Source organism: Panthera onca, chromosome C2 (assembly GCF_046562875.1).
Source record: "Panthera onca isolate mPanOnc1 chromosome C2, mPanOnc1 haplotype 2, whole genome shotgun sequence".
Taxonomy (NCBI): domain Eukaryota; kingdom Metazoa; phylum Chordata; class Mammalia; order Carnivora; family Felidae; genus Panthera; species Panthera onca.
Window position 1 is genome coordinate 59899035 of NC_138347.1, and position 14999 is coordinate 59914033.

Consider the following 14999-nt stretch of genomic DNA (forward strand, 5'->3'; position numbering starts at 1 on the left):
TTTGAATCCCTGACTCCATTGAGCACCACTATGGATATAGGCTTCTCCTATTGTTTCACTGTGAAATCAAGAAACTATAAACACCATGAATGAAGGAAAGAAATGAGCCATAGAATAGGAGATGTTATTGGTACATATATAACAGACAAAACATCAGGAGCATGAACATATAGAAATCACAGAAAAACAGAACAACTCAACAGAAAAATAGGTAAAGCCTATATGAAGAGCAACTGCAGAGGTGAAGAATGACCAAAGAATATGTGTAAAGATGTTTAGCCCTCTACACTCACAGAAAGGTAAAGCCTCAAAAGTATGATACCACATTTTCAAGGATGCAGAGAAACAGGAACTCTTGCATATCGCTTATGAAAATGTTATTTAGTACAACCACTTCAGAGGGCAAGTTGGCAATCTCTGCTAAAGCTGAATATGGGTTCACATTACATGCCAGCATTTCCACTAAGTTTATACCCAAGAAGAACCCTCTTACATAAGCACAAGGAATTATGAACAAGAATGAAATAAATAAACTATGATATGGACCAGTATGGGTCACTGAAGAATATCAATTGAGAGAAAGAGCAGGTTGCTGAAGAATACATACTGCGTGATCTCATTTACATAAACTTTGTAAACAAGCAAAACCTTTCTTTCTATCTATCTACCTATCTATCTACCTATCATCCATCTGTAGTAAAATATACATACACAGAAATGATAAGCACCAAATTTAAGATTATTGTTTTCAAGGTACACCTGGCTGGCTCAGTCGGTTAAACATCTGACTCCTGGTTTCAGCTCAGGTCATGATCTCATGTTTCTTGGGTTCAAGCCCTGCATCAGACTCTGTGCTGACAGTGTGGAGTCTGCTTGGGATTCTCTCTCTCCTCTTCTCAGTGCACCTCCCCGGCTCACTCTCTCAAAATAAAAAAAAATAAGCATTTAAAAAAAAAAAAAGGTAACTGCTTCAGATTCTGTGTCTCCCTCTCTCTGACCCTCCCCCTTTCATGCTTTGTCTCTCTCTGTCTCAAAAATAAACATTAAAAAAAAAAAAAGATTGCCTTTAGTATGCCCACTTCATATCCCAGTGCTCTTAACTCAGGGGATGTTTGATGAATGTTGGAGAGACCGTGGAAGGGTAGCAGGAAAGGGTGGAAAGAAGGAGGGAAGGAAGGAAAGATCAAAGAACCTAAACACTCCCAAGATATACACCTTCTGAAAATAACATAGTTACTAAAACAACACACATTAGGAAAAGCAAATTCTATTTTAGCTATTTTATAAGTAGACTCTGTTTTTCAAGATCACACAGGAAAACAGGGCCATGCTTAATAATGGAAACCAATAATCTCTGATTTATAATCTGATGTTCCAACTAATAGAGCCTACAGCCTCATTAATTTAGCAAAACCAAACCAGATTTTAAATTAAACTCATTTTCATCCTCTTTATGCAACAGAATTATATTACTTATAATTTTGAACTTTCCCCTATTGACATGTTCCAAAAGATTAAATTGGGAGTCTCAAAGCTTTAAGATCTTTCATAATTGTGATCTATATAATATCAGTAATGAGAATACTTAAATAATTTTTCTCCCTTAGCTATAACACAACCTCTTACTTGTAAAAAACATAGAAAGAGGGGCGCCTGGGTGGCTCAGTCGGTTAAGCGGCCGACTTCGGCTCAGGTCATGATCTTGCCATCCGTGAGTTCGAGCCCTGCGTCGGACTCTGTGCTGACAGCTCAGAGCCTGGAGCCTGTTTCAGATTCTGTGTCTCCCTCTCTCTGACCCTCCCCTGTTCATACTCTGTCTCTTCCTGTCTCAAAAATAAATAAAACGTTAAAAAAAATTTTAAAAAAACATAGAAAGAAAATAAAATATATATATATATATATATATACTGTATATACGTATATACTGTATATATATATATACAGTATATATGTATATACTGTATATATATATATATATATACTGTGTGTGTATATATATGTATATGTGTGTATATATATATACATATATACATATATATGTATATATATATATATATATATACATACATACAGTACCCCCCCCCCTTATCTGTGGTTTCACTTTCCACAATTTTGGTTACCCATGGTCAACCACAGTCCAGAAGCAGATAATTCTCCTTCTGACATATAGTCAGAAGGTCCACAGTAACCTAATACTATGTCATGATGCCTATGTCATTCGTGTCAAGTAATCTCATCATGTGAGAATTTTATCCTCTTACATCATCTCAAGAAGGGTGTGTACAGTAGAGTAGGGTATTTTGAGTCACAGAGAGACCATATTCATGTAACTTTTATTACAATTATTGTTATTGTTCTATTTTATTATTAGGTATTGTTATCAATCTCTTACTGTGCCTAATGTATAAACTTTATCATAAGTGTGTATGTGTGGGAAAAAGATGCTATAATAGGGTTTGGTACTATCTGCAGTTTTCGGCATTCGCTGCAGGTCTTGGAACATAGGCCCCATGGGCAAGGGGGGAGCACTGCTAGGTGCTCATGACAACAGAAAAAAAAGCAATAGGAGGGAAAATCTTGGCTCTTAAGAATGGTCTGTTACAAGGTGTCACGATCCATTATGCATGGTCAACACTGTCCTTCATTCACTTTTGCCTTTACATGGCTTATTTCACTGCTGCAAATATAATCCAATCTTCTCAGTTGTGTGTTAGCCTCTGAAAAAGCAAAGCAAAATTTCAACAGGACTCTTTATCCCTTCCTGGGGGCAATGCGTTATTTATTTGTCTCAAAAAAAACCTGCCCAGTTCGATCTCCTACTCTAATATATTTTTCTGCAATTTATTATGTCAGTATCTCTGAGTTTGTTTTTATTATAATTAGTAAGATCATTATTAAATAATACAAAAGTAAGTGGATTACAAGAGCCAGACAAGGAATAAAATTAGGGTGTGGCAATGAGCAGTGAATGGGGTAACCATGGTGGTGATACATCTGTTCTCCCTACAGACTTCCTTCCTTCCAACCCAGTTTTAGCCCCAGACGACACCAGCTTCCAGACATGCTAGTGACATTTGGTGGTCTCAGGGTTGTGCATCTCATAATAATGGGCAGTTGGCAAGTTGCTGACAAACGTGGTCATCCACTAGATGGTTTCGTTGGAACAGTACTTCCCAAAGTGTAGGCTCCAAGTCATGTGCATCAGAATCCCGCAACATGCTTAAGATGCTTACTTTTAAGTTCTATTCTTGATCTGCTGAATCAGAAATTTATAGGGGTGGGCTTGAGGGATTTGAATGCCAAAAAAGCACACTAAAATTTAAGAATCACTGTCTTAAAGTGTGAAAAAACAATGGAGGGAAATCCCTTCTGGTACTAAGTACCTAAGAAGGGAAGAGGAGGCTGCATTTCTAGGTCCAGAAAGGGGAGCAGACAGGCTAAAGATGAAGCTTGTCCAGTTCACAGCTTTCCTTAGGTTGTACCTCAGTTCTGACTGCTGTAGATTTAAGCCAGCCTAAAAGTGTGCTTTTAAATCATGTGCTGCATGCATAATGCTGGTGAGTGTTCGTATTATGCACCACAAAAGTGAGCTTGCTTCTGAGCTAATTCATTCTGTCAACACTAGGGATACCAAACATAAAGTTTGCACCTTCCTAAAAGAGTGCAGGATGTATTCAGCTGCCTCCGCCTATCGCCTATCGAAACTCCCCTATACATTCCCAGACTGGCTAATGTTGACCCATAGGTAGGGACGTCTTTATGCCCCCATTCAGCAGGAAGAAATTACAGAAGATGAGACCTTCTGCCTCCAGCAACTTTAAAGATTTAAGCGTCAAAATTGTTCAGGGGGGATAGGATGAGGGATCATAAGGTAAGATGAGGGCAAAGCACAAGCAACACCCTCCCCCAGCCCCCGGGTGGGATATGTGTGACATTCCTCAGGCACTCCTGGCTGCCCAAGAACAAAGGAAAGGGGAAAACAAATGATTAACTGATAGAGATCACTGTCATGCAGGACTGGAGTCTCCATCAGTTTACAATATGTCTTAGTAAATTACAAGAAAAAGGCAATCTTATCAACAGCCTAGTCTCCAGAGACCTATATACTCTGTTTCCTGGAGCCCCTAGTATCATCCTCCCCTCCATATGATGTGGGGAACAAAGGCAAGAATAAAATTTAAATAACATTAAATTTCCTTATAACCTGCATCCCATTGACAAATACTTGAGACAAACACAAAGTATAACATTTCTCCAGGAACTCCCTCCTGTCTTAATGTTAATGCCTTACTAAAGAGAAAACATCCTTAGTTGGAAAATAGCAAGGCGTCCAGTATCTTAGGAGTACTCTTTAGCATATGAAAGTCCTTTTGGAGACCTCCCTTTTGCCTTTACTTCCCCCAACTCTATAGTATATAACTAGTCTTCAAAACCCTAGTGCAGTGCCCACAGTTCCTGTTCCCATGCTTTAATAAAACCATCTTTTTGCACCAAAAAAAAAAAAAAAAAAAAAAAAAAAAAAAAGCTAGGCAGGTAAACAGTTAAAATACCATGTGGTTTACAAGGAGGTACTCACACCTACTAGGAGAGTTATAGGCAAGAAGATAGTAACAAGTGTTGGCAAGGATATGGAGAAATTGAAACACTTATATATTACCAGTAATGTAAATTGCTAGAATGTAAAATGATGAATCTCTTTGGAAAACATTTTGGCAGCTCCTCAAAAAGTAAAACATAGAGTTACCATGTCATGTAACAATTCTACTCCTAGATATACACTCAAAAGAATTAAAAACATATTCATACAAAAACGTGTATATAAATGTTCATAGCAGCATTGTTTGTAACAACCGAAACAGCCAAAAGGTGGCAACAACCAAAATGTCCATAAACTAAAAAATATATTTAAAAAATGTGGGATATGCATACAATGGAATATCATTTAGCAATAAAAGAAATGAAGCATTGATGCATGCTACAACATGGAAGAACATTGAGAACATCATGCTGTGTGAAATAAGCCAAATACAAAAGAGCATATAATATGCCATAAGTCCAGAATAGGTAAATTCATAGAGATAAAAATCAGTTTAATAGTTACCAGGGATTAGGGGAAAGAGGGAGTGAGGAGTCATTGCCATGAGTACAGGGCTTCTCTTTGGAGTGATGAAATATTCTGGAAGTAAATAGTGGTGATGGTTGTATAATTCTGTGAATACTGAATTGTACACCTTAGAGTGGGTTGTGTGGTGTGTGAATTATAGCTCAATTTTAAAAGTGATGGAAGAAGTGTCCAAGAAAAAAATAATAATTGACTATATGACAAAAATGTTTTGTTGTTGTCTATAGGAAAACTCACTTCCATTTTCTTCTACTCAACACTTCTGATACCAAATGGGTGGATTTTCCACACATCAGGTAACACTGTGACACCAGCTGGGTGTCCTGCAGTTCAGTTCAGGTCTAGCTGGTTTCAGCATCAGATCTCAGAGGTTAAGGGCTCAGTCCCACAAGGCTGCCCATCGCCTCATTTAAGATGTCAGTTGCATGGCATCTGGGTGGCTCATTTGGTTAAGCATCCAACTCTAGATTTTGGCTCAGGTCATGAGCTCACGGTTCATGAGATCAAGCCCTGGGTCGGGCTCTGCCCTGACAGTGTGGAGCCTGCTTGGGATTCTCTCTCTCCCTCTCTCTGCCCCTCCCCTGATTTAATGCACATTCACATGTGCGCTCTCTTTCAAAATAAATAAACTTTAAAAAAAGATGCCAATTGCACATCCAGGTGTTGGGGTAAATCAGAAAATTCCCAGAGCCACTAAAGGCCTTTTCATATAGGAGGATGCCAAGATGGAATTGACATCTGAGGGGGCAGAGTCCTGGGGATAACACTAGCTAAGGTACTGTTGATGAGGAGATAAACTACGAGAGCTATGACAGCATCATTGTAGCGGGGAGAGTCTGGATATGGACACAGTGAAGGAGGTAGAAGCAATAAAACTTGATGACCTATTGACTGAGAAAAGCTAAAGAAGTAGGAATCAAGGATGACTCTCATCTAATGGTTGTCATTAGATGAAATGGCTGCATGCTGAGGCCGTTCAAGAAGCAAAGAAATTTAGAGGAAATTAAAGATGAAGAGAATGATAGATTCCATTTCTGACAGGTTGAGATTGAGGTGCCTATGGAACATCCAGAACTTAGGAAGGAGGTCTGCATTAGAGGTAGGGTGTTGGCATTTATCGGCTGCACCATAACTTCCATGGAAACATGTAGAGTTTAGGCACAAGGAAATGTTCCCTTCATGAGCAAGTGCTTCTTATCAAAGTAATTACTCTTGGACTGTTTCAACATTAAAATAGCAAAGTGGTTTAATGAAGAATGATATAAGAGAACCAAAGAGTAGCATATGATATCCATGTGGTTCTGCTTCCCCTCAACTTTCATTTTTTTTCAAGTTGATTTATTTATTTTGAGAGAGAGAGTGTGCATGGGAAGGGAAGAGGCAAAGAGGAAGAGGGAGAGAATGCCAAGCAGACTCTGCAGTCAGCACAGAGCCCAGTTCAAGGCTCCATGTCACGAACTGTGAGATCATGACCTGAGCCAAAACTGAGAGTCTGGCATTAAACCAACTGAGCCACCCAGGTGCCCCTCAGTTTCTGTTTTCAATATGTATAGTTCTTCAGGGTTTAAATGCAAGATTTTCTTGTTTCATTTCTTCTTCCCAATAAAGAAGCTTTCAAGAGAACACTAAGGCTTTCATACAACATTGGGGTGGTGGGGGGAGTCTCATGTGAAAGATCAAGTTTTAGTTTTTCTTTCTTACCTTGTCTTTTTTCTATTTTGTTCTTTCCATTTAGCCTATGGTATTATAAAAACTGAAGGAAAACACCAAAACTATCTAGATCGAGGGCCACAGTTCAATTCAATTTTCTGTCTTTAAAACAGCATTGATAGTGTTAAATCCTTGGGTTGAAATGCGTATTCAGAAGGAACCATGGAGCTGCTGATGTAGAAAAGCATTTTGTCTCAGGGATTGATTTATGCCTTGGAGCAGGGCAAAGAGAAGAATTCTCAGCCCCTATGGTATCTGTTGCTAGGGGAGCATCAGGCCATCTGCTAGGCTTGAATAAAACGTGGCAACAACATTTTGGATTAAAGCACAGAATGATTTTCCAAAAACAAAATTAAAGTTTGTCAGCAATTGAGGAGCTTGTAGGTCTTTTTTTTTTTTTAAGGTATTTGAATCTGTAGTGTTTATATTCAATTTCTTTTTCTCTTGTGGACTTATTCCCAAAACCTTGTATTGACTGCCCAATTCGAAATATTCAGCCTGCCATTTGAAGCTTCCAGAATCTGGTTTCACCCAAGATGATGTCAGGTAGCAGCGATGATGCATATGCTGTGTGTGTGTGTGTGTGTGTGTGTGTGTGTGTGTGTGTGTGTGTGTGATTTACTTTATCCCCCTCTCTGCCCTGGCTCCCAGGTGAATGCTGTGCGGGTATATGTGAACAGTTCCTCCGAGAACCTCGACTACCCAGTCCTCGTTGTGGTTCGCCAGCAAAAAGCGGTGCTGTCCTGGCAGGTTCCTCTGCTCTTCCAAGGACTGTAAGTGGATCTTCTCCTGGACAATTTTACATTTGGTTTCTTTCAGTGATTTAGATCTTAATTGGCATTTTCCCTAGTAAAGACAAATCAGGCTTTTGGAATGCTGACATTGTATGCTAAGGGCAAATAATGATCATGGCACATAGCCTGACCATTTCGAGCATGTTTAACTTCCATCCCCTTAGAATTCAGATAAACACTCTGCCTAGATTTGTAGCACCGGAAGAACTTTTAGCATTTTGATTATATCCAGAATATTCTATAGCTCTGGGTCAGTGGATTATCCACTAAGGATAGGGTTAGGCTCATCAGTCAACATAAATGAGTAACACCTCCTCCATTCTTCAGAATGCCCACAGAGTATGCATTCTTCATTCCATAGTATTTATTAAGCACTACTAAGTTCTAGAGCTAAGAATACAGCAGTGGGAGGTGGGGGGAAGAAAAACAAAATCCCTGCCTTCAGGAAGTTTATATTTTTGCAGAGAAACTATGTAAGGTACTATATAGCACTACTAAGAAAAAAACCAGAAGACATTCAGACATATATACATAGTATGGTGTTAAATCATTTTTAGTGGCTGAGTAATTTGAGAATCAAAATAGTCACTCTCACAGCCTTGACTTGGGCTCTGGGGCGCTTTTTTTATGTTCCATTCAGTGAAAGCTTGAGTAGAAATATGAAATCAACTGGTTGTTTTACCAGGACAGTTTCCCCTTCAAAATGTGGTATATTTTCCTCCTTGAATTAGGAAGATCATTGAGTATCATGTAGGCATGACTGAATTGAACTGGCCAGCACTGAGAAGTACTCAAATCCCTGTTATCACATCACACAAGCTTATGCCAAAGACACTAGTTCTAAATCACTATCAATAGGTCCAGTCTGAAATTCAAAACATAAGGACTCAAAAACAAATTTGGAGAGAAATGAAATAAGATCGGCTTTTTCCCCTGCATGTTCATTGAGTCTCTTTCTCTTGTTTTTGCTGGTTTTTCCTTCCATTGGCTGCTACAGATACCAGAGGAGTTACAACTACCAGGAAGTGAGCCGCACCTTATGTCCCTCCGAAGCAACCAATGAAACAGGACCTCTGGAGCAACTGATATTTGTAGATGTAGCCTCCATGGCACCCCTGGGGGCCCCGTACAAACTGCTGGTTACCAAGATTCAGCACTTCCAGCTACAGTAAGCAGGACTTATTGTGGCCTTTCTCTATTCATTTGTCTGCTGCTGCTGTGCTTGGGCATGCTCAATCCACTTTCCAAGTCAGCACTCAAGAAGGAAATTATGCACTTGGTGTCTTGTCTGAGAACCTTCTGAACTCACCTACTCACAGCTGGGCAGCAGGGCCATAATCTGTGCAACAGGGAAGCAGTAGGGACTGGCGTAGAGGGGAACAGTGCTTGACATCATAGGTGTATCTGTTCTCAGGGGTCTGTGAGGACCCCGTTTGTCTGTAGTCCAAGAAAGAGGCCCTGGTGACCAGGTACTTTTGCATTATGCATCAGTTCCACTCTCCTGAAGGATTTTATTCTAAGGAATACCTTAACCTATTTTTCTTGTCCTTACTGGTAGGAATGTGTACAGGTAGAAAATAATGTTATGTGGCTTTGTCCTTTGTGCAAAAACTCATGGTAATTTCCTCCTTCTCCTTGCACTACCATCCTTTGAAACCAAAACCAGTTGGGATTCACCATCTCAAACTGTTCATCTTAGACATACATATAATAAAGTCAATTGGGGGAATTATCTCCAAGGGATCTGTTCTCTTCCAAAGGTAGCTTTTGTAAAATATTGCATAAATCTGTGTGAATACTTAAACAGAAAGACTAAGGTCATTCCTTAATAAGGCCAGAAAGTTCAGGGATTTTCTGCCTCATTCTCTTCTAAGACTAAGCCTTCTCAAGGGTTCAGACCACTTCCTCTTCTCTGTTTTAAATAAATTTTAAAAGAAAATATTGTTAAATTTATTATATTAAAATTAGAATTTTACTCATCAAAATGTTTCACTAAGAGAACAAAAAGATAAACCATAGACTAAAAGACACATAACTGTAAAGGGTTCATAGCAGGATATATAAAGAACTTCTACAAATCAATAAGAAAAAAACAGGCAAGCTCTTGCCTGCTCCCCCCCCCCCCCATTATCACCTCTTCTGTGGTTCTGGCTTCTTACAGGGAAGACTCTTGGAACTGATGAGTTTGGGTACTGCTGAAGATGGAGACTGGCACCCAGGTGTGTGCAAGCCTGTATGCCCATAGGGCCAGACTCAGCTTCACTGGAACAATATGTTTTCTAAGAAAAAAATGAGGAGATCTCAGGGGCGGAAACTATACTGGAGAAAAAAAAAAATCCTGTGACCTAGACTTCTCACTAGAACTTTGAAACAGAGAATGAAGAGTCTCAGGAATTGAATCAATGTTTACATTTACCCAATGAAAAATATATATATAATATAAACAGACTCAAATATGCCAAGAAAAAGACTAAGAATGTCAATGAGATTTAGGAAAAAAAAGGAAACTATGTGTTGCTTACAAGAGTACAATCTTAAATAAAAGAATATATAAACGTGGGGCGCCTGGGTGGCTCAGCCGGTTAAGCGTCCGACTTCAGCTCAGGCCACGATCTCACGGTCCGTGAGTTCGAGCCCCTCGGCCCAGAGCCTGGAGCCTGCTTCCGATTCTGTGTCTGCCTCTCTCTCTGCTCCTCCCTGGTTCATGCTGTCTCTCTCTGTCTCAAAAATAAATAAATGTTAAAAAAAAAAAATTAAAAAAAAAAAGAATATATAAACGTAAATAAAAGGATAGTAAAAGAAATATACTAATACTAACCAAGAGAAAGTTTGGTTAAATAAATTTGTATATATCATATATATCATATTTGTATATATCATATTTGTAGTGTATCATATTTACAAGATATTCCTTAATGCAAGAAGCATTACTGAAGATAGAGGGACAGTTCATATTTCTAAAAGAATCAATTCTAAATTTATATGCACCTGCTAACATCACTTCATAATATACAAACAAAAATTTCAGAATGAAAATAATTGGACTAATTTGCAATTGCAGAGATTTCTCTATAGATCATAGAATAAATAGACCAAAACATAATTAGATAGAACAGGCATTGGCAATCTGTGGCCTGCAGACTGGCCACTGGGTTTTGTAACTAGAGTTTTACAGGAACATAGCTGCACCCATTCATTTACATATTGTCTCTGGCTACTTTCATACTACAATGACAAAGGTGAGTAGTTGGTTTGGAGGCATTATGGCCTGGAAGCCTAATATATTTGCTATCTAGCCCTTTAAGATATAAGGAGCAAGTGAATATGAACAACAAGCTTGAACAAATTAATGTATTTAAGAAACCGTATCTCAAAATGATAGAAAGCCTAACCTTTTCAGGTGCACATGCAACATTTACCAGTTGCCAAGCTCTAATGCATGTCTTGATAGATAGATTTAAAAGAACTGAAATCCTGTATATGGAATTGAGGTAGAAATCACCTACAAGATGATATCTATAAAAGTCTCCAAATGTTTGGAAATTAAGTAGCTTACTTCTAAATAAATTATGAGTCAAAGAGTAATTACCGTAAAAATTAGAAAATATTTTGAAAAAAATGATAATGAAAATATGACATATCCAAACTTCTGGGATGCAACTAAGCACTGCTTAGAGGCAAATGTATAGCTTCAAATGTATATGTTAAGAAAGAAGAATGGCTGAAAATCAGTGTGGTAAGTGTCCATTTCAAGAAGTTAGAAAATAAAACTCAAAGAAAGTAAAAGAAAGTAATAAAATAAGAGCATAAAACAATGAAATAGAGAACAAATCAACAGTGGACAGAACCAACCAAATCACAAGTCAATTATTTGAAATGACTAGTATTATTTCTATACCTGTTTTTTAAAATATAATAAAGCAAGCCCATTGGAAAAAAAATAAGGAAGAGAGCTTAACAGACACTTTACCAAAGAAGGTATCCAAATGGTCCTAAAACCCAACCTTATCAGCTACCAAATTAAAACTATAAGGAGATTTCCCTACACGTACCAATTTCTATAATTTGCAAAGACTGACAATGCAATTTCACACCTACTTATTATAAATCCAACTCCTAAATATATAATTGTCCTATTCATCCCAGGGAATACTCTACAACAATAAAAATGAACAAACCATTGCCGTACCTAGCAACATGGATAACTCTCACAAACACAATGTTAAGCAAAAGACACCAGACAAAGGGAATACATACTGTTTCGTTCCATTTATATGAAGTTTAAAAACAGGCAAAACTATTCTGCAATATTGGAAGTCAGGATAGTGGTAACTTTGAAGAGGAAAGAGGACGTATATGGTTGTTTACGTGGTGAGGATTCATTCAGATACATATTTATGACTTGTGTTTTTTTCATATGTTTTTTTATGCTTCAATGAAAAGATTAATTTTTTTAAGTCAGAATATTTACAAATAGTATATAATACTTCTGCAGTTTATTTTTGTAATCAGAATGTTTTGTTCTATTATAAATCTCACCTTAACTTTTCTAAGGCAGTTTATAAAGAAGTCGATAGCCAGTAGAGTTGCTAATAGGAATCGGATATTTACCTTGGTCTTCTGTGCAGCTCTTGACAATGTGTGCCCATAGCAATGGATGGACAGATGGAGGAGTGAATGGTTAGAAGGATGGAGGAGTGGTCACAGCATTTTTTCCAAGTCCCTCCATTAATTTTGGTGTAGAAAAAAGTGACATGGTAATTTCAAGAGCAAAAAACTCTCACTCCCACCCTCCTCCCAAAAAAGACAGAAAAAGTTTCCCTGGTAGACAAAATCCACCCAGATCAACTAAGTCAGAGTTTCTAGGAGGGAGGTTTGAGCATTAGTATATATAATTTTAAAGTTCCCCTGGTGATTCTAATGTGTAGCCAGAGTTAAGAACCACTACCTCTAAGCAATTTCTAAATATGGTGCTTACATTTAATGATTTTAATACTTAACTATTTATGATATTAAACAATGTGGGAATTCACGGTGATACGTTTGAAGGAGGTTGTCGCACATTACTTGAACAGAGTACAGTTTGAACTTCAGAGAAGCATCGCATTTACTGATTGGTCTCTGTGTCTTCGACCTGTGACTGTCATCTGGTGGCAGTGTACTTGAATTCTAGGGCTGGTTTTCCTGTGAGGCTAATTAGACCCTTTGGAGAACTGAATTCTGTGAAACTGAAATCATAAGGTCACAGGTCTGCGCAAGTGTTAATGAATGATGTGCATGCTGCTGGAACTGCAAATCTGTTCCTTCGTGTTGTTTTCTGCTTCCACCTCTTATCATGTGATGACCTCAGCAACCAGACATTCAGAGCATTTCAAACTGTATGGTTACTAGGGTTTTTATGAGAATAAGATAAGTCTGAGAAGAGATGGTTACTGAAATATGTATGTCTCTTTCTCCTTGGCTCTGGTTTGTCCCACACCAACTTTGCTGGTGACTCAGAAATCCAGAGGATGATGATAACAAGCAGGAGCTGGGGACTGTGGTAAGATCTGAAGTCTAGGTGTTGGGAGAGATGCTGAAAAATCAACTCAAAAATTCCCAACATGGCAGTTTCTGTTGCAAGTTTTTGAGTGGCACACTAGAAGGCATATGAACCATGTTTCAGGATTTTTTTCTAGAAGCATATATTTTAACAATGAAAGGAACTTTTGAAATTGAATCCACTCACCTCATTTTTACAGATGAGCAAACTGGTGCCCAGAGAGGTTAAGTGACTAATCCAAACACACAGCTAGGAAAGGATAAAATCAGGACTAGATGCTACTTCTGACTCCCAGCTCTGAGCAATTGCCACTATAATATGCTATTTCTACTTTGTGTTTAAAGCTGTCCTCCCAATGTTTATGTTGCCCTAAATATCTTTCTCAATTCCGTGAAGCATTTATTTCAATTGAGTCTTAAAAATAAAATTCTGTCTTAAAGCATTACTCCCTGCCATCCAACTATCCCTCACTCATGTTGCGGAGTGTGAAGTCGCAGACAGGAAGGAGCAGGAGGCCGTCGGAGCAGGCAGGCACCTGATCATGGGCTGGGCGGAGCTCAGAAGGAGCGTGAAGAAATTCTGGTAGTTGTCTAAGTCGGAATGGTTGCGTGGAGGATTTGAAGGGGACGAAACCGGATGCAGAAAATTGAAGGCGGATGCAGCAGTCAAGATAATAATGAGATGAATGGAAGAATTTAGAGGTGACATTGACAAAACTTGATGGGGTATGAGGAGTAAGAGAAATGGGAGAGTCAAGGGTGGCCTGCTACCCCATAAAAGGTCACTAAGGGAAAATGAGAATGTTGAGGAAGGAAGGAAGAGAGAATAAGTTCACTCTGGGACATGTTGAACGTGACGTTCAGATGCTTGGCAGGGTGTTGGACACAAAGCAGCATGATGCTCAGAAGTAAGGTCTGGCTTACAGAGAGCAGCCTGAGTAGAAGTGCTTCAAGGAGGCAGGCCCACGGTGCCTGAAGTGGAATAAGAGGAGACAGGGTGGAGACACGGGTATCAGTACCCAATCCTTGATTTTGAGATCTTCTATGCTTAACCAGGAAGTTTGGACTTCACCTTTCAGGTTACAGGAGCCACTAAAGGATTTCAAGCAACGGAATAAGATAAACAAATTTGATTTTTAGAGATGAATTTAGTAGTCACGTGGAAGATGAACTGGAGAGAGGAGAGGGCAGAGACATATAGACAAATGAAAAGTTATTTGAGTAGAGAAGAATAAACAATGATTAGGGACTGAATGTGTTATAGCAGCAATAAAGTTGTCAGGGAGAAAAGGAGTTAAGTAATATACATAAGGATAATTCACAAATTCAAAAAATACATGTGGCAGAATAAAAAATATATAGTCCTATATGAGTACCTGCAGCCTTTGACCCTCCTCCAGTCTTCTAATCAAGGATTTGAGTCTGTGTTGAGAGAGTTTTGAGTGAGATAGTTCAGCTACCAAGCTGTGAAAGTGGTAGATTTTTTTGAGAAAATAGGTAAGTGAAGAGGCTTTTAGACCATTTGGTCATGTGTCACACTAGGTAATCACCCTTAAGTATTTGAGGGTAGACCACAGTAATGATTTCCATTACTTTTCCAATTGTTTTCTTAGCGAATGCTATATTGGGCAAAGATAGTGCTTCAGGTGGGTCAGGTGCATCCAGGTTACATTTACACTAAGAGTAAGACTTGGTGATGAATCAAATGTGGAAGTCAATAAAAAGGGAGTCCAAGATGACTCCAGCAATGATGTCAGAAGTCTGGTGAGGTTTCCTACCAAAGAGACCTAGTGGCTCAGGAACAGGGAAATTACAGCACATTCCATTTTGAT

The 14999-nt window shown here is 38.6% G+C and overlaps 1 protein-coding gene across 2 annotated transcripts in view; it reads left to right on the forward strand.

Moving 5' to 3' along the window:
- SIDT1 (SID1 transmembrane family member 1) overlaps positions 1-14999 on the forward strand; it is a 110958-nt gene that overhangs the window by 34596 nt on the left and 61363 nt on the right. For both annotated transcript variants that reach the window (XM_060639980.3, XM_060639982.3), the window contains exons 2-3: positions 7484-7605; positions 8624-8794. In XM_060639980.3, the coding sequence (XP_060495963.3) occupies positions 7484-7605; positions 8624-8794 (293 nt within the window). The remainder of the gene's footprint in view (positions 1-7483; positions 7606-8623; positions 8795-14999) is intronic.